Source organism: Buceros rhinoceros, unplaced genomic scaffold (genome assembly GCF_000710305.1).
Source record: "Buceros rhinoceros silvestris isolate BGI_N320 unplaced genomic scaffold, ASM71030v1 scaffold17877, whole genome shotgun sequence".
In the NCBI taxonomy this organism is placed as follows: domain Eukaryota; kingdom Metazoa; phylum Chordata; class Aves; order Bucerotiformes; family Bucerotidae; genus Buceros; species Buceros rhinoceros.
This window is the reverse complement of record NW_010424156.1, coordinates 3463-23820: the sequence shown is the minus strand read 5'-3', so window position 1 is coordinate 23820 and position 20358 is coordinate 3463. Positions and strand designations below refer to the sequence as shown.

At 36.5% G+C, this 20358-nt stretch overlaps 1 protein-coding gene across 1 annotated transcript in view; it reads left to right on the top strand.

The window, feature by feature from the left end:
- Positions 1–303: 303 nt before the first annotated feature.
- The window catches only part of LOC104497440 (kelch-like protein 5), a 22137-nt gene continuing 2082 nt past the window's right edge, over positions 304–20358 (top strand). The window contains exons 1-7 of the mRNA XM_010140690.1: positions 304–510; positions 7940–8152; positions 11835–12021; positions 12856–13080; positions 13380–13542; positions 17454–17666; positions 19693–19864. Coding sequence (XP_010138992.1) covers positions 304–510; positions 7940–8152; positions 11835–12021; positions 12856–13080; positions 13380–13542; positions 17454–17666; positions 19693–19864 — 1380 coding nt within the window. The remainder of the gene's footprint in view (positions 511–7939; positions 8153–11834; positions 12022–12855; positions 13081–13379; positions 13543–17453; positions 17667–19692; positions 19865–20358) is intronic.

Genomic DNA, 20358 nt, shown 5'->3' with positions numbered 1-20358 from the left:
AAAGAAGTCATTGTTGCCATTACCTGAGGCAACCTGGTAGGATACAGTTTCTCTGATATTCGTATATTCAGTTAGTTAACAAATTATGTGAATATTTTAAATTTATTGTGACTGACAAAAAAAAGGAATCTTATTGGGATTCCCTTTCCTTACACCATTACAGGTAATAATTTTCAGAAGCTGATTATCTGTTGCTGATGTTTGCTAAGCCTTATATTCGGTCATATTATCTGTAAATAATTCTGTTGCTGGTGAGTTTTACGGTATTTAACAAATAAGAGCAAACTAACATGATTTTTTTTAATGCAATTAGGTCGCCTCGAATTAAAAGAAGATAACATTGAGTGCCTGTTGTCGACAGCTTGCCTTCTTCAGCTCTCTCAGGTTGTAGAAGCATGCTGCAAATTCCTAATGAAGCAGCTTCACCCATCCAATTGCCTTGGAATACGGTCTTTTGCTGATGCGCAGGGTTGCACTGACTTGCACAAGGTGGCTCACAATTACACTATGGTATGTTGTTATTTTAAGTATCATCCACTTTTAGTAAGGAAAAAACAGAATGTTTTCCTGAATAAAATAGTAATATTTTTCCCTCAGAAGGCTTTGATCATTTTCCAAGCAAGAATGCACATATGTTCCCACGATGAGAAATGACAAAATAACTGTAAAGTTGCTGGTTTAGTGTTGGTAGGAAACAGGCAAACATTAATGGTTCCCCTGTACCAGTGATGTGATTGTGTAATATGCATTTAATAAAATCATTCAAAAGCTGCTTCTTATTTCTGTCAGTTAAAAACTGCAAACTTAACAGTGGGCAAGCTGCCATCGTCTAGTCCAAAATAACATGTTACTACATGAAACTAGAATTCTTGTTTTGTAATGAGATGGAGTACTCAGGTTCTGAGTTATACTTGGGATATAAATATGGGCATTCATCCATATAGGTTCTGCGTTATCCTTAATTTCTTAATAATGGGACGTCAGGATGGCATCAAACAATTTAGTCTTAGACTAGGCAATATGTGACTAAATACAAATTTGCCGGTAATATTTTCAAAGTTAACTTATAGAAAGACCGACCTGCGAACTTCATAAAACTTCATCTTCATAATAGTCATCCTTTTATTTTAATGTAAAGTGTTCTTCTCACAAGCATATTTCAGTAATGTTATCAGCAGAAGGCAGGAGAACTATATCTGAGGCAACTGTTCTTTGCAGTTTTGTGAGGCATTTTTCTCTCCTCTTGGTGAAATTTTACTGGTGTAAGCTCTTGGCACCTGAATGTAGGTACTGCGTAAAGGATATGAGAATGAAGATAGTACTTCATTTGCTTGTGTGTCATGGCATTGCATGGCCGTTAAGCTATTGGCTTAGATCCAAGAGGTATAATTTCTGTTTTACAATTAGCAGTTGAAATCTGTGGCTTTTCCTCTTGCCACCTTAGATTTTGCTGTTTAAAAAACTTTTTTAAAAATTATTTCTTTGTGGCTTAAACTAACTTAGTTTAGTATGTATAACATACATACATAGGTTTTTTTAATATGATACAATGTTCCTCCTCAGTGAGTAGATCTCTGTGTTTAAAATCATGTACACACTGAAATTTACTGAAACAGGTCAGTAAATAGCGTGCAGGTTGTAACTTAAATATTTCTATTCTTGAGCTTCATTATTGCTCAAACAAAAATAAGGAGACTGAAATTAAGTAGACAGTCAGATGAAACAGTAAAGATAAACATGGCTTATGCCTTTGAGGAGTATTGGGATTAATGTTGAGCAAGACAGCAATACAAAAAGTGTGTAAAAAGAGAAACTCTCTCCTCTGACCTATTGGTTCTTTTTCAGAATAAGTGTATATTTTGGTCTGGGCTGTTGTCATATCCTTTAAGTGGACTGCCAAGATCAGAATAGTAATAAATGTGAGACTAATATATCTTTAAAGATTAATCTTAGAGTTTATAGTCTTATTATTTTGACTGGCAATTCAAGCCTTGTGGTAGAAAGGGGCTGTGAACTTTCTAAAAGTCATTCTTTTTCAGCACCTGTCTTTCTTTTGTTCAGACCACAAGAAAGTTGTTGTATGTCTTTTGGCCGTTGTTTACTTCAGTGGCAAAATTGTTGCTTTTAAGACTTTGACTGGATGAAATTTAAATTAGGTGGATTTTAAAAAGTCATTTTAAAAACTAATTAGTTGTGCTAGGTGGTTTCTTCCTGAGGCCTCTTTCAATGTTGTTTAGTTCCAACAGAGACATGAAATTGAATTTTAGTAATAATGAGTAATAGAGAAGCAGCTTCTTTAGTTTGAAATGAATGTTGCTATGGAAACTGCATAGAAATGTATAGTCCAATTGAATCTTCAATTAAAATAAATCCCCAAGTAATTTCATTTGTTTAAAAGCTGTTTGAAAAAAGAAAGTGTTCCACAGCAGTAAGTGCTAGCCACTTGATGCTCTTTCCATTAATAAGTGTTAGAGCATTAGGGTTAAGTGTACCTGTAGTACCTGGAAATTCTGTTTGTTAAAACAATTAATTATTTTTATGCTGCAGTGGGCAACATAGAACAATGGAGGATCTTACTGAGTATAGTCTATATTTCTGGCTTTTCCATATAATTTCAATTCTTTTTAAAGCACTTGAAGTACTTCTACTTGAAGTAGAAGGTAATGAATAATATAAAATACTTAAATTTATATACATTATTTTCTAGGAGTTTTTCTTTGACAGAAAAAATCAGACTGTCATATAACTGTATTTCTGCAATTAGAACAACTTCTCAGTTTTAAAGGTTTTATGACACTTGCTATCATTTGATAATCATCTTTACCTGCTTCATTAAAACAGTTCTTTACGTGAAGATTAGAAATTCAGATGAAATGGGCATTTGGTTAAACTGAAGGACCAATCAGTAGACCTACCTCTGTTGATAGACCTGCTCTGTCTGTAGAATGTTCATTAGTGTCATTGGAAAGCATTAGCATGATTCTATGGCATGATTTTAATCGTATAATACAGTGTGATTTAAAAAATGAATTAATAAGAAGGATTTGAATGCTGCACTTCATATTAAAGATGTAGATCTAAGTTATGCTAAACTAAGTGTTGCATTACTTTACTGCTTACTGTGTTGACAGTTGATAAGTTGTTTTTGTGGATGAGGGTAATTTTTAAGGTTATCATCAAAACAGGTCAATTTTTGACATTGCAAACTAAAGCCTGAAAAATCCTCAGGATGCATTAAGTGAAACATGAAATAAACTGAAGTGATCAGTAGTGGATTGGAATGCTGTATAAAGAGCAACTCTGATTTTTATGTATCAGGGTTTAAAGTACAGCTGACAGAATCATGAGATGTATCTGGGTATAGGTATCTTTTGTACAAAGGTCATCCTAGTTTGCTGTAGTTTATATCTAGTATCATACAATTATAAATTTAGGAATTTTATTAGGCTGGTCTGTAGTGTATCTATTAACTCTAATTTGTAAAGCCTTTTTGCACAAAATATCTTCTGTGCCTTTTTTTTGCTGTCTTCACAAAGTGAAAAGAAACACCCCTTTTGTCATCTTGTTTGTTTGAAATAGTTGATAGGTTACCTTAACTGAAAACCCAATAGCTCCTCTTCCACAAAAAAAGTTAGCAAAAGGGAAGTTAATGCTTTCAGATTAGGAAAAGCTAGCCTGTGTTATTTCCAGAATGTGAAGTATCTATGGTGAGTAGTGAGGTGCTCTTCCGTGACTGTCAGTAGCTTTTTCAGTAGCAAGATTTTAACTTTCTTAATTACAACCAAAAAAAAAAAGAAAAAGCAGTCGTTTTAAACATAGTCTGTGATAGTGCCTGAGTCAGTCTCTGTGTAGATAGCTTTGTAGTCTCTGTTGCTCAGCTTTACCTGCTTAAAGCAGAGTAAAAAGCCATTTTGATTTTCATCAGAGGTCTTTGGAAGTATGAGAGCAGTGATAATGTTACAAGATTCAGATAAAGTTAATTTTGGAGTTTGCATGATTTCTGAGTGCAGCCAATGGCTTCTTACAAGGAGAAAAACTTAGAGAGGATAGAGTAACAACAGATTGAGGCTAAGCAGTAGGAATTTTGTAGAAGAGTAGATGTGGGACATTTAGACTTGCTATCTCCTGTAAGGCAGGAGTTGGCTAACAAAAAAACTATGTAATATGGAGTTTATTGTTTGAGAGGAGGACTCAGAGGCATAATTTGCCTTTTTCTTGCAACAGTTGGGATAGTTTCTTTCATTAGGGGAGAGTGTGAAAAGGGGAAAAAATTCAGTATTTTTTTTTTGTCCACAGAGGGCCGGACCCAAAGATTGTATTAGTACCCAGAACAAAGGGATTTGATTCTTGCACCATAAACTGCAGTCCAAAATACCCTGCTCAGTAACCATATGACTTGGAAAATACTCATTCACTCCTTTTCATCTATGAAAACCCAAGATATTTCTGTCTTTCAGGTTTCCTAAATTCTGCCTAGCACAACAGATCAGTGCTGCCTTAGCAAGACTAAATTGGTTTCTGCAAGCTGGCCGCCTGTTTTCGAATCCACAGACTATGCAGAGAGGAGTCAGGCTACATTAGTTGTACTCCAAACAAACCCTGGGCACACTGAAAGCATTAGGTTGGTTTATCACGCGATGCAGCAGTCAAAGCTGAGTAAAAGTAAAGTAGCTGCTATCTGACATCTATCTGACTATTAATAGCTTACCAGGAGGTCAGAGACTCCACTCTTAGTGAATTCATACCTCAGTTGAGCAGCTGACTGAATCAGTGTGCGGATTGAGCCCAGCCAGCTGGCAACAAAGCACCACAGCCACTTGCTCATTCCTACCACCCTCTGGTGGGATGGGGTGGAGAAAATACAACAAAATGTTCAAGGGTGGAAACAAAGGGCAGGGAGGGCTCGCTCACTTTGTGTCAAGTCCAAGGCAGACTTGTGCTTAAGAATATCAGCATTATTCATTGTGCAGTTGCTGAAGGGTGAATTTAAGGTTATGATGTGAATGAGCAATGCACAGCATTGAGCCTGGGGACTCCATGTCCCTGTTTTAGCTAATACATAAACCTCACACAACTCATTTGATAAAGTTTCCAAGCTCTTTGAGGAGCTAATTTTGGGGGTGGGAAACTTTTTTTACTTTCAAGACCAGAAAGCAATGGACTGAAAGTGCAGACCATTTGTCCTCTGAAATATCCTGTTCTTCCACAGAGAGTTCCCATAAGAAGGAGGAAAGAAAAAGCGAATGAGGAGGTTAAGAATGCTAGGAGATACACTGGCTCCTCCTTTTTGTCTTCAGAATCTCTGTCTGTAGAGGAAGAGGAATTGTCAGATTCTGATTATAAAAAAACCCAGACATAGGCCAAAGGGTGGCTGTATTCCCCGTGGAATGCTTTGATACTATGCCTAAAAGGAGCCTCTGCTTTACAAATAGAATGGGAGCAAAAGGAAGTTAAACTTGTTCCCGTCAGAAAGCAATTGTCTGCAAGCAACAAGAAGGAAAATCAGGCTTTTAACACACAACAGCTGTTGAAGTGTTGAAATGCAATTGGAAAAAAGCTTTCCAAAGAGGATCCCTGAGTGACTTATGCAAGATCAGCTTGTCATTGCCTTCAGAGACAAAAGGAAGCTTTCCATGCAGGTGCTTTCCCCTTCCACTTCCTGTGATCCGGATAGACAATATGGAAAGTTTAAGGTAGTATAAGCGTTGGCTTTTCTCTTTGTCAGTGCTCACTGCCTGTTTATTCAACAAAAGCACGGTTCCAGCTTGCATACTCTCTAGGACAGAGAATCAACAAGAACAACAAAAAACCACTAGCTCAGTGGAATCTGATTTTCTGTGAACTGCGTGTTTAAACTCTGGAAACAACTTTAATTGTTTTTCAGCTTCAATTTTTCTCCCCAGCATTTGATATCAGAGTAAAATAACTGTGCATGTGTAGTGCTACTGAATATTAGTACAGTCCTTTCACTGTTTTTAATTCCTGTATTTGCTTGCTTTCTTAACTTCCATTTTGTGATACAGAATGTTAAATGAATTAAAGAGGAAAAGACAGCTCTATCTCCCTTCTAATCTACTAGAGTTTTCATTTGGAAGCACTGCTTCTGTGTAGCCAGTTGGATCTCCCTAGCAGGAAAGCTTTTCAGATATTAAATGTAAAATTTTCCTTTCCATATTCTATCCAGGAATACAGTTATGTGCACTTTCAATTATTTTCCTAATTTCAACTCCACACTTACCTGTGGAGTGGAATCACTTCAATCTTTCCCCATACGCATCTTGTAGCCATCTTTTGTATGCGTGGCTTTCACATAAGGTGGATTGTTTTACTATTAATTAGTAATTAATAGTAATTAATTAGCATGTATTAGTTTTTTCCTCTTTACTCACCATCTTTTAATTAGTTAATACATTTGGAGTACTGAGGTGTAGCTTTGAAATTATTAGACTAAGCAATAAAAAGGAAGAAGTATTAGCTTTTTTACTTTGTTGTCATAATGTTCTTTGCATATTCAATGCCAAACTGTACTGTATATTTTTGTTGCCATTTTAAATGCTAAATTCATATCTGTTTTGCAGTGGAGGTCCTGCTTCTGCTCCCACGTTTCTCCCTGGATTTTTTGACCAAAAAAAATTTTTTTTTCCAAACATGTATGTGCTTCTAATCCATTAGTGTGCAATTCTTTCTTTTTAAATCATTAAACAAGAACTTAAGTAAGTAAGGCTAATTTTGATATTAGGTCCAGTTAGACTTCTCTGTCTGCGGATCTAATGAACTTTATCCTCCAGGTGTTTTGGAAGTACATGTGATGGCAGAGCAAAACCAGCATCCTGTTGTCTCGCTATCTAGCAATCAACAGTGCATTTACTAAATTGACTGTAATACTGTTTTATGGCCATGAAGTTACTCTGTTTGGAGTATGAGGTTAACAGTGTTTTGAGCTACCAAAATATAAGAACACTTTGCAATTCATAGACTGCTTTTCTTTTCTTCCCTTTGCTGCCTTGTAAAGGTGTATGAGGAAAGAGGATAGACATGACCTCCCTCTTTTCTGCTACATTTCTCACTGTGAATTCATAGTGCTGGTTGTGTTTCTACATGCTTTTCTGCCTAAGTCCATGAGAATCTTTACAGAATATTCTGAAGTAATAGGATATCAGTGTTGGAATTTTACATATTGTGACTTTCCTATTTTGACATAAGGATTTGTTGTTGGAAATGACAGGATGAAGGCTAGAAAATTGAGTCCTTTTGAAGTAAATATTATTAATAAAGCAAGGCATGTACAATATTTCGGATTCTTTGTGTGTTTTGTTCCCCAGTCCTTCAGATCAGCTGTATAAAGCCTACAAAATAGTAAAATAAACTTAAAATAATCCATTTAAACTCAACAATAAAATTGTTAGTGTTGTTTATTCGATCTGAAAACTTAATGCCATAGTTTAATATAGCAGTAATGAAAACAGTTAAATGTGCCCAATGGTTGAAGCATGTTGTACTCCTTGACAAAGCATCTTACATTGTATTCTACATTATCAACAGGAACAAACTGCACCTCTCTTTTTAAACTATACTTCAGAAGGTGTTTCTTCAATTTGCAGTGTCAAGATAAGAACCCCAGAACTCATTGCTCGTTTCTGCCCGTACACTTACCCCTCAGTTGTTTCAGCACATCTGTCTGTGGGACTGAATGATAGAGTTGGGAAAATGATCAGGGCTCAAAATAACTCAGTACGTTGTTATTTTACTTTTTTTTTTTTTTTTTTTTTTTTTTTTTTTTTTTTTTTCCTCCCAGATCAATTCTCCAGTGGTATTTACTGGCACTACTGAGAGATGGTGTGAAAGCAGGAAAAGAAAAGAGGGGAAGATATAGTAGGAGTTCCATAAAATGTCCTTCAAGTATGACATCACCTGTATTAAAAACACTTCTCTTTTTCAGGAAAACTTCATGGAAGTAATTAGAAACCAGGAATTTCTATTACTACCAGCCACTGAAATTGCAAAGCTTTTAGCAAGTGATGACATGAATATTCCCAATGAAGAAACTATACTGAATGCACTACTTACATGGGTTCGACATGATTTGGAACAGAGAAGGAAAGATCTCAGTAAACTCCTGGCTTACATTAGACTGCCTCTGCTTGCTCCACAAGTAAATTGTTCAATTTCTTCCTAGTTTATACCTTGGTTACAGTGGGCATAATGTCTACAGCATTGTTATATTGGCAGTGACAAGTCATAAAATCTTCAGGATTCTTAATGATTTGGATTCTTAGAGCTGCATATAAGGACTTAGCATGCTGTGTAGACATGGTAAGTTTGTGTCTGTGACCTGCAGCATATTCTGATCCTAACCTGAGATCAGTCAGGACACAAGAATGGGCGGAGCTGCTAGGAAAAAAAATCACTTCTGCTGCCTAAAAAATGCTTATCAAGGAGAAGTTTGTCACTGGAAGGTGTGTCCTATTAAATGTCTTCGTTATAGAACTTCCTCAGTTTATTTGGATCATTACATTTTCTTCATATAATTTTAGCTGTCCTTGAGACAGCTGAAATTTAGGAAATACAATTTTAATGAATTATTTGGAGTGATTCTATTAGTTCTTGATAAACCATGTTTGCGTACTTTTTGTTCTTAATCAATACTTTTTCTCCTTCTTGGACTTTTACACACAATGTTGAGAGAGACTTGAGCTCAGTTTATATAGTTGTGAATTACAATTTGCCTAGTCCTGTAGGGTTTTTTTTTTCTTTTCTTCTCTTGTGCTTGCCCTTCACTAGTAACATTTAGTACTTACTATACTGTCAAAGAATTTTTCTTTACAGTGTTCTGTTGTTTACAGTTTTCAATTATCTCTATTAAATTAAGAAAATAGGATTTTTATGGAACCTCAATAATAAGTAGGATTCATTAACACAACAAAAACTGAGTTTGATTCATCCACAGTGATAAATCACATACACAACATTCCGTGTATTGCCTCTAATCTGGTATGAGCTTGCTGGCTAAAAAGATTCACTAGCAAGCATTTTAGTATTAATATTTCCATACTGCTTATTATAGATGCAATGGCAGGATTTTCTCAGTTGTGGCCTTGACTTTGTAATTCACCTTTTCTAGAAACATAATAGAGTGTAAGTCAGTTGACCTGGAGGAAATCATTCTTTTATTTAGCATTTAATGAATTTATAACTAAGTAACCACTCCTGTGTTCCTTTTACTTAATTGGCTGTAACTGAAACCAGAAATATGTCCTGAAGTCAAATTATGTCCACTCAGTAACTGATTAGGAAAATAGCAGAATGAAACACAAAAGCAGTGTTACATTTCACTTACTATTTTATCTTTAGGTTTTTTGTATTTTCTCAAAATATACACCTACATTTCTAATACAATATTTTTCTGTTGCTGTTTTATGTATTACTTTCTCTAATAAAGTAAATTGTTAAAGCTGTGATTTTAACATGGCGACAATTAGTGCATTGAATAAATTGGTTTGAAGTTCCCAAAACAGTCTTAACATTTTCAGAATCATGTTTTGCTTCAAGATCACATGACATTAGACAATTTGACAGCAAACGTAACATAACAAAAAGGTTTCAAATTTTACAGTTGAAGGGTTAAAGCTATTTGAAAGAAATTAAATTAGAAAATTGAACAACTTGCTGAAATCAATAACGTTGCAAGCAGGGATGCAAAGAATATTAGATTCATTCACTTTGAAAAAAGCACCTTGGGAAATACTATGAAACCACAGCACTGGAAACAAAAAATCATAATGAATTGTCAGTTTCTTTGGTTGTGATTTCATGAATCTCTTCGTACATACCATTCTGTCATCTCTCTGGTTAATGCAAGCAGTGTCCTAAATATTTGTAAGTCTTTTTGCTCTTTCAAAGGCTGAAGATTGATAATTGCTAGCTTCTTTAGCTGTAAGGTGGCAAGTATTCCATCTCTGATCAATTACTGAAAAAGATTATTCAGCAATTTCAGAGTTACAAGATGGTTCAGCTTCCTTTTAGATAGAAATTCTTAGTATTTAAGTATCTGCACTAGCTTGCTCTTCAGCTTTCCAGTGACTATATAATTTCATGCTAGCACATCATTTGTGACTGCTCAGTTATAAATGCCTTTAGTACAAGGAGCTATGTAAATAATAAAACTTGGCTTAAATAAAATAAAAACTTGGCTTAAATAAAATAAAAAATTGGCTTTCATTTAAGTAAGCCCATTCTAAGTTCTTTGAATGAAGAATACTTACAGAAAATTGTAATACAGTAGTTTTAGTTTCAAAAGCCTGCAGGTTTTTTGAGTACCACAACAATCTTAGATTGCATTTCTTTTTAACTGAGATGAAGTCGCTTTCAGAGGTTGAAACTCTGTGCTATTAGGAAACTTCTTTATAGGTGGGGGGTTAGAAGTTGGATAACATGTAAGTTGCATCTCTCATATAGGTTGCAAAACTCATATATACACACATGGTGTTGCTTTAAATACAAAATGCTGCTTGTCTATCTATATTTGGAAGTCTGAATTGGTCATGTCATGTATGAGTCTTAATTTTTATTCATGCAACTATGACAATGTCCGATTTAGGACAGTAGTAATTATTCTTTTTGCTTGTTTTTTCTTGGTTTTTTTTTTAAACCATGTGCAATTTTATAGCATTGCACGCTGGTAGTTAAGATACATCTTTTAGTTTACTAATTTATAATCACAAAGTGTCCCTGTGAAGTGATAGAAGAAGTAAGAGGTGCTTTGGGTCAAGAGAAGAAACAACGGGAACTACTGAACCTATAGAGTGAAAATTAAGTTCCCTCTGCTAATTTACGTGGGAACATTTTAATTTGGTATTTTAAACAAAGTCAGAATATCAAGTCAGGTTCAATTTTCTTAAAAGTCACTGGTGAAGGGCTTTGACAGGTTTTTTTTTTTTTAATTCTGTGTATGTTAATTATGTTTTCTCTCATAGTTTCTGTTGATTTGCCTGATGGAGAGATGTTCAGGCTTAGCAGGCTGTGCTTATCTCTTCTGGAACCACAGACAGCCTATTTTCCACTTTGCAGTCCTAAGGCAGCTTTAAGCCAGGGATATACACACCATGTTACGCACAGCTGTTTCGCGTTGAGTCCCTTTAAAATTCCTGATTGCTAATTTTGCAGTGATTTTGTATGCATGCAAACCTCACGAGGTTCAACAAGGCCAAGTGCAAGGTCCTGCTCTTGGGTTGGGGCAGTCCCCAGCACATATACAGGTTCGGCAGAGAAGGGATTGAGAGCAGCCCTGCAGAGAAGGACATGGACCTGTTGGAGTGAGTCCAGAGGAGGGCCACGAAGATAATCAAGGGTCTGGAACACCTCTTCCATGATGAAAGGCTGAGAGAGTTGAGTTTCTTTAGCCTGGCGAAGAGAAAACTTAAGGGAGAACTTATAGTAGCCTTCCAGTACCTAAAGGGGTAGGTACAAGAAAACTGGAGAGGGACTTTTTACAAGGATGTGTAGCGACAGGACAAAGGGATAAGGGCTTGAAAGAGGGCAGATTTAGATAAGAATAAATTCTTCACTATGAGGGTGGTGAAACACTGGCACAGGCTGCCCAGAGAGGTTGTGGATGCCTCCTCCCTGGAAGTGTTCAAGGCCAGGTTGGATGGGGCTTTGAACAACCTGATCTAGTGGAAGGTGTCCCTGCCTCTGGCAGAAGGGTTGGAAGTAGATGATGTTTAAGGCCCCTTTCAACCCAAACCATTCTAGGATTCTATGAAATCTAGACTTGTTTTTAGTCTTCATGTAGTTTATAGCAATGCAGCCTGTTTAATTTTCTTTCTTTTTCTCAGTTTCTGGCAGATATGGAAAATAATGCACTCTTTAGGGATGACATCGAATGTCAAAAACTCATTATGGAAGCAATGAAGTACCATCTGTTGCCAGAGAGACGACCTATGTTGCAAAGTCCTCGCACCAAACCTAGAAAATCTACAGTGGGCGTGTTGTTTGCAGTTGGAGGAATGGATGCAACAAAAGGTATTGGCTTATATGATTAGTTGATGAGGTATTGTGTTTCTTTTTAAAGTAAGTGTTTGACAGGTGTTATTACAACATGTAATTCTAAAATTCAAAGGTTCTGCAATACAGAACATGAAATATGTTAAATGTACACTGTTTATTAGGTAAAAAAAACCTACATAGCTGTGATAATACTGTAAACATTCTAGAAGGTAGAGTTACGATTGACTTGAAATTATCAAGGGAATATCTGATTTCTGAGTAGAGAAATGCTGAATTGAGTGAAAACTAACCTTTATTTACTTGAGTGGGAAGTGATCTGTAAAAGGAAGAAAATGACAGAAAGGGCACAAAGGTGTATGCTTTTTGACTAAATGTTAAATGGTTCTGTCAGAGCCGCTTGGATTTTCTTTTTTATAGACCCTTACTGTGTAATGGTAGTTAGAAGGAACCTGCAAGTTACAAAAGTTACAGCAGTTTTCTTTTACTTGTTTTAAAGCTAGCACTTGTAGTACTTCATGTGACATAGCTTCAAATTTTTTTTCTAATATTATGAAACAGTTGGTTTTGAGATACAATTGCATTTCACAAGGGTTGTTTTATATTACTAACATTTGTGTTTCTAAAGGCTTGCTTCTGCAAAGTTAGAAATCCTGCTCTTTTTTTCTTGGGAAGCACTGAGAATGTCCTCCTTTATAATGGTGCAGTTAACGCCAGAGGAAGTAAAAAATTACTATTTGTATACATAGAGTTAAGAACATTCTGCAGGATGTCATTCTGTCTTGTGCCATCAGCATATTGTTGAAATAAAAGCTATCCTAATATTCTTTTTCTTATATAATTTTCATTCAGGAGCTACAAGCATTGAAAAGTATGAACTTCGTACCAACATGTGGACTCCTGTTGCGAACATGAATGGTCGAAGATTACAGTTTGGAGTTGCAGTCTTAGATGATAAATTGTATGTTGTTGGTGGCAGAGATGGACTGAAAACGTTGAATACTGTGGAGTGCTACAACCCTAGAACAAAAACTTGGAGTGTAATGCCACCTATGTCCACTCATCGTCATGGTCTTGGTATGCAGAGTTCTGTAATGGCTGAATGCATATTTTTTAAAAGATTATCTGTTTTATGATTGGTCAAAAAACATTTAGAAATTAACTTTAGGGGGGTGGAAACTGTGTTTTAATGCCAACAGCTTATTCAACATGTTTTCTCCTTCAGATTATATCCAGTGTTGACTACCAAAATGAAATTTCTTTTTATTTGTTTTTAAATATTTTGTAGTGCACACTGCACACTGCACTGTCACTAGGAAAATGTGATCTTTTTCCCCTTATCCAGAAGCAATTGTTTTTCATGTCTGTTTTTTTAGGAGTAGCTGTATTGGAAGGTCCAATGTATGCTGTAGGAGGACATGATGGCTGGAGCTACCTGAATACGGTAGAAAGATGGGATCCACAGGCTCGTCAGTGGAATTTTGTGGCTAGTATGTCAACTCCAAGGAGCACTGTTGGTGTAGCAATATTAAATGGAAAGTATGTGAAGGCAACTTCTGGTTTTTATCTCATTATTTTAATGTAATTACAGGACCATTCTGAATGACTATTAATAATTTCTCTTGGTGGGTACCTGTTGATAGCATTAAGAACCAAGTTTCTTCATTCACAGAAGAGATACTGTATTGGGTCAAGCAAGCTTCCCCACAACATCACAGTGGTCCTCAGTATCACTTCTGAGACACCATTTCTGTAGGCTAATAAATAGTTAACCATCTCCTTAATACAGAAAGGAGCAAATGGTTCTTCTCTTTCACTGAGACTCCAGTGCTTTCCTTTTACTGTGATAGTTTGAACAATCAACTTCCAAAATTACTGTAAAGTCGTGGAGGAGTACTCACATTGTATTGCATTAACTCAGAACAGTATACTCTGGCAGAATTAATCTAATCCAGAGTTGTATCTGCAATTTGCACAGCTGTTTTTCAGTGAAAACATGCCTAATTCCTAATACAAAACATATTCAGACAGTTAGGTCATTTTATGTTGCAATCACAGGAGATGGCTGTAAGTGAAATCAAGGAGTTCATTAATCCATTCTGCTACTCCAAAGCTGAATCAGTTACATCTAGAACACTCATAACCAGAGTGATCATCTTCTTAACCTGCATTAGTAAAGTTTCTGTAACTTCCCTAAGCAATCTGCCTAACTAGTAATACATCTATGAAGTTCTCCTCACATCAAGTCTTAAATACCTTTTGCTGATTTATGTTATTACTCTTTGTACTATCCAAAGTGATCATGGAAAATGCATCCTTTCTAACCTATTGCAACAGCCTTTTGTATTTAAAGACACATGTCCGCTCAGTGTTCTGTCATCAGGACTGAATAACTTCAGCTCCTTCAGTCTTTATTTGTAGGCCATGATTCCTAGACTTTGAGTGATTTTATTGTTTTCCTTTGGACTAAGTGTAATTGTTCTATACCATCCCAAATTACAAGTGGTACTTGAATCAAGCTATTAAGAAAATAAAGATCAGTTGGAATCACAGAATTGTAGAATAATTTCGATTGGAAGGGACCTCTGGAGTCATCTGATCCAACACCAACTCAAAGCAGTGCCAACTTTAGAGCTGGATCTAGTTTCAAACTTAACTGAGGTATCTAAGGTCATATCTGAGTTTTGAGTATCTCCAAGGATGGAGATTCAACAGCTTCGCTGAGCAACCTGTTCCACTCTTTGACCACCATTGTACTGAACATTTTTTTTTCTAATACCTAGTTGAAATTTCCCATGTTTGAACTTGTCTCTTGTTCTTCCTCCTTCTGCTGCACGCCTCGGAGAATGATCTGTCTTCTTTAAGCACTGATAAGATTCTCTCTCAACCTTCCCTTCTCCAGGCTAAACAGACCCATGTCTCTCAGCCTTTCCTCATGAGGGAGATTCTTTAGTATCCTTAATCATCTTTGTAGCCTTCTGCTGCACTCTCTCCAGTAGTCCTCTGTCTCTCTTGAATTGGGGAGCCCTGAACTGGACACAGTAGTCCAGATGTGGTCTCACTAGAGCAGAGTAGAGGGGGAGGAGAACCTAACTCAACCTCCTAGTCACACTCTTGATGTACCACAGGATACCATTGGCTTTCTTGGCCTCAAAGGCACACTGCAGGCTCATAGTTAGCTTGTTGTCCACCAGGACTCCCAGGTCCTTCTTCACAGAGCTGCTTTCCAGCAGGTCAGCCCCTCATCTGTACTGATGCATGGGATTATACCTCCCTGGGTACAGGACCCTACACTTGCTTTTATTGAACTTCATTAGGTTTCCCAGCTCTCCAGCTTGTCCAGGTCTTGATGAATGGCAGCACAAGCCTTCTGGTGTATCAGCCACTCACCCCAGTTTTGTACCATCAGCAAACTGGTAAGCTTGCTAGGCTGATTGCCATTACATCTTTCAGCTAATTAATGAAGACATTGAGCAGCCACAGCATCAGTCTGAGAGGAACACCACTAGAAACCAGCTGCCAGCTGGACTTCATACTGCTGATCACAGTCATTTGAGCCCAGCAGTCCTTCCAGTTTTCCACTAGCCTTGTAGTGGGCTTATCCAAACCCTATTTGCCAGGATGGCTACAGGAATACCATAGCAGACAAAGGTAACCTGATTTGCTGAGTAGTGTTGTGCTCATGGCAGAATATTTACACAAATATTCTTGACCACAAATATTCACTGCTTGTTTTTGCACTCTCTGATGTGTCTTCCTTTAGCTGTTTGAATATTGTGAGATAGCAAAGAGCTTTTTACAATTTTTTTTTTTTTTGGAAGGTTAGTCTCCTGCTAAATTAGTACAGCTGAAATGCACCTACAAAGGGTCCTGTGAGATCTGGAATAAGTCCAGGAATCAGTGGAAATGCTCCCTGGGTGCAGGAAAGAGGGAAGAAAAACCAGCAAGCAGAGTGCCTTGGGCTGCCTTAGAACTGTAGTCTCAGATGCCTGAGCTAGGTCTGAAGCTTCCAATATATTCAACAGAGGGTCCCAGATGTCGTGAAAAGCACCAGAAATAGAACCTCACATTTCTCTATCAGAGAACGCTCCCTAGACTCTTAAAGTAGGCAACAACTAAATGCCTATAGCTAAAAAGCTTAAAAGTGCTTGCAGCACTTCAGCTGAGAGAACAGTAACTTCTGCACTTTATAATAATATCTATCTGTAACAATGTATTTCAAATTATTTGCTCAAAACCTTCATATTGAGAAAGTAATATATCTTTCTCCATGTCTGAAATGTGATACCACTGCGTACGTGATCAAAACTCTGTCATGTTTTGGGGGGAGGCAAGGTGGGCGATTTCATTTAAATGCTGTGTTGCATAGAGGATTGATTTTTAGTCATGAACTTTCTGGAACTGCAACAGGACTTTTCAATATCCTTCAGGACATTTCTTACCTTAAACAGGTTGTGTTATTAAACATGGAACTTCCATGGAAATGTATTTTTTAAAGGGTATTAAAATTATTACTGAGAACTACTAGGTCAATCATATTTACAAGATGTTTGTATTGAAGTTTGCTGGTCACTATATTTAAAAAAACCAAATGAAGCTGTTTCCCAAACTAAGGACATCTTGAATAGTGCTTTCATAGTACCTGTTGTAAATTGTTCACGCTATCATACCATTTCTAATGTTTATTTGATGGAGTGCTTCTAAATCCAATCTCCTCCTCCTAGCCTTTCCAAAAAGTTTGAGTTCTTTGTTAATACCAAATACTAGAAACCTTTTTGTTAGAACTGAGCAAACTAGGCCATCTAGTGGGTGTGAGGGAATTAATGTAGTGCTGCCATTCATAAAGTTCAGGTCCAGAAAAATACCTGAATGCCTAAGATGAGGCAGGGTTGTTGCATGCACAGATCCACTACCGAATTTGTTGTCCCTCCCACCCTGCTAGAAATGGGCCTTTGTCTGTCAAGTCACAGAAGTAGTTTTGAAAATGTTAGCTATATGCATAGGTTGGAACATAAATGCTGTGTGGTAGTGCTGCCATTCATAAAGTTCAGGTCCAGAAAAATACCTGAATGCCTAAGATGAGGCAGGGTTGTTGCATGCACAGATCCACTACCGAATTTGTTGTCCCTCCCACCCTGCTAGAAATGGGCCTTTGTCTGTCAAGTCACAGAAGTAGTTTTGAAAATGTTAGCTATATGCATAGGTTGGAACATAAATGCTGTGTGTTATAGATAATAATTTTCTGTAAATTATTGTTGTTATGTATTGATTGTGACAATAGGAAAAGATTGGAGCAAAATCTTATCTGGGTTTTCATGATAGAACATTCTATTGAAAGTTGAAAGTCTGCTTCCAAATTTCCCTTCTTAACAAACTAGAAAATCCTTCATACATCACTGGGAACAGTCTTGTTCAGACAATACGTATTTACTTTTTTTTTTTTGTTGTAGGCTTTATGCAGTTGGTGGTCGAGATGGAAGTTCTTGTCTTAAGTCAGTAGAATGTTTTGATCCTCATACAAACAAATGGACCCTCTGTGCTCAGATGTCAAAAAGAAGAGGTGGTGTAGGTGTAACCACATGGAATGGGTTCTTGTATGCAATAGGTGGTCATGATGCCCCCGCATCAAACTTAACATCCAGGCTGTCAGACTGCGTAGAAAGGTAATACCCTGATGCAGGCATGTCCTGTTAGTAATTCTAGTGGTGCTAGTCTATGGAGTGATTTATAGAAAGAGCCGGAAGCCCAGGAAAATAGCCATGTCATTTTTAACATGAGCAGAGGAAACTCATGTATCAAAACATACTGTATAGTCATAATATGATTCAAAATGTTGCCAAAACAGATTGTTTAAAGGGAATCCTCCCTAAAGCACTTAATCTAGAAAAATTTTTTTTCTTAACAATCTCATTGAATGAATTACGATTGATTACTGAAAATAACTTGGAACTGCATGCTTTTAAAAATGAAGTAGAACTTTTTTCGCATGAGAAGTCTGTATCCATTCATATTGTAACTTTTAATGGAGTTAACAGCCAGAGTTTGTGGATCCTTAAATAGCCTATTCTTTCTTGTATGCCCTGATGGCACTGGAAAACTGGCATGTAATTCAGTCATTCCAAAGACGGTATGACTTAACATTCATTAATAACTTTTTGTAATTACACTTACAGTGATTCTTCATCACCCGTCTTCTCCTTTTACTAAATTTCTTTATCCTAGGAGATGTGATTCACCCTCTACCAAACAAACAAACAGAAAAAAACCTTGAACAAGACAAAAAACCAACCCCCACAAAACAGAGGTGTAGTTTTCAAATTTCCAGTGTCCTAATAGACCCCAAAATACATAGTGTGGCCTGTACCATTTATGTGGAAGTTGCACTAAAAAGACCCGAGAAAGATTTGCAGTGAGGAAGCTACATCTTAGCAAATACCAAATTTTTAGAGGAATACAGATAATTAGAAGCCCAAGAAGAAGTAATAGTTCCGTTCTTCTGCATCAGTATTTTTCTGAACACATGACTTTAATAAATATGAATCATTTTGTAATGCGTTTTGTCTTCTTTAAGTGAGATGAAATTGAGGACCATCAACTTCATGGAAATAGCTCCTTTAAAAAATTACTAGTTTCATAAAACCACACTGAGCTTCCAATATTTGTTTACCACTATATTTTGCAATAAAAGTTGCTTCTCCCAGATAAATACATTGCTTTCTGAATTAATTATAGAATAACTTCAATAGAAAAGTAAATTCTATATGTAGCTCACTAATAATCCTCTTTCACTACATCGTACTTGTGTTAGCAGCATGTGCTTCATGATGATGCTTGCATGCATTTCTGTAGTACTTTGACTGGAGAACTGCAGATAAAATTCTTAATCTATGCTCTTCATGCAAACAAAACTAGTATCTTTCAAACTTGCTTTTAGCGAATGTAATCTTAGGATGGTCTCTTAGCCAAATTATTTTCTTCATATAGTTTTTTAGAGCCCTTCAGAGCTCTGTGATTACATCAGTTCTGCTGTAAGCATCTATAATCTTAATATTGTCTCCCTCAGTCAGGTTAAAATATGTTCCTTGACATAAGAATAGCATGAGCTCTCCTATGTCATCCTCAGTTTGACTTGTGAAGAATGTTGATATTATTCTAGAATCACATTTAATGTTTTTCATTAAACCATCTTTTACTGTGCTGGTGCTTCTGATGGTACAGAGCTATGATTATAGAAGTGCTGTAAATTCTTACCATTTCTCCCAGAATTTTCTCAAACTGTTTCTGCAGTTTTGGGGGTTTTTTTGAGAATGGTAATCTTTCATGGCACCTAACTCTCTTTAGTAGCACACTCAACCTCAACAGCCTGTGCTTTAACATGTAGTATTTCTCACTTAGAGCAAGCACTTGCTGTACTATGGTGTAGCTGCACAACTGTTTCGGAGTGGTACATTTAGACATAAAATAAGAAATGTAGTAATAGCAGCTAGATACATAACTAGTACTGTGTTACCAGATGATTAACATTTACAAGGAGAGTATTTGGGGGGAAAAGTCCTTTGAAATTAACACTCAAATCTGTGCTGTCTGAATAATATCTGTTTTCTCCTACCTTTAAAGTGTCAATTCCAGTACATTTTTTCTGTTGAATTTTGGCAACAGTTTTAGAGTATAACTCCAATTATGTTTTAGGTATGATCCAAAAACAGATATGTGGACTGCTGTGGCCTCTATGAGCATTAGCAGAGATGCAGTGGGAGTATGTCTTCTTGGTGACAAGTTGTACGCTGTTGGAGGATATGATGGTCAAACATACCTTAATACAGTGGAGTCTTATGATCCCCAGACAAATGAATGGACACAGGTAAAGTTTCTGTTCAGACCATACACTACTATTTATCTTGTAATTTCAAGTGTGTGTGTTTTTACAAGGAGAATTCAAATACTCTTTTTCTAAGAAGCACTTTCTTACTAATCTATTGTAAGTCGTCTTTTTTTTTTTTTTTTTGTCTACCACCTTGACATGATTTATCCTGACCAGTTGTTTAACTTCTAATAAACTGTCCTTTGTTCTTTGGCAAGAGTATAGCTATTTTCTTTGACAATTTCAACTACTGTTAATAAAATGTATTGACGTGTTCCCCAAACTGTCATAAAGTGTTCTGTTTATGTGACTTCCTATTCAGAAGATAAATGATAAATGTAGATTAGTTTTAGCTCTAATGTTTATCCTAGCAAGTTTATTAAGTTATTTGAGGTTTTGGTCATCTTTTCATAAATAATCCCTTCCTGATGTAAATGCTAGGAATTCCTGTGCAATTTTCAGGAAGCCTTTTCCCATTTCTTTTCACCCAACTA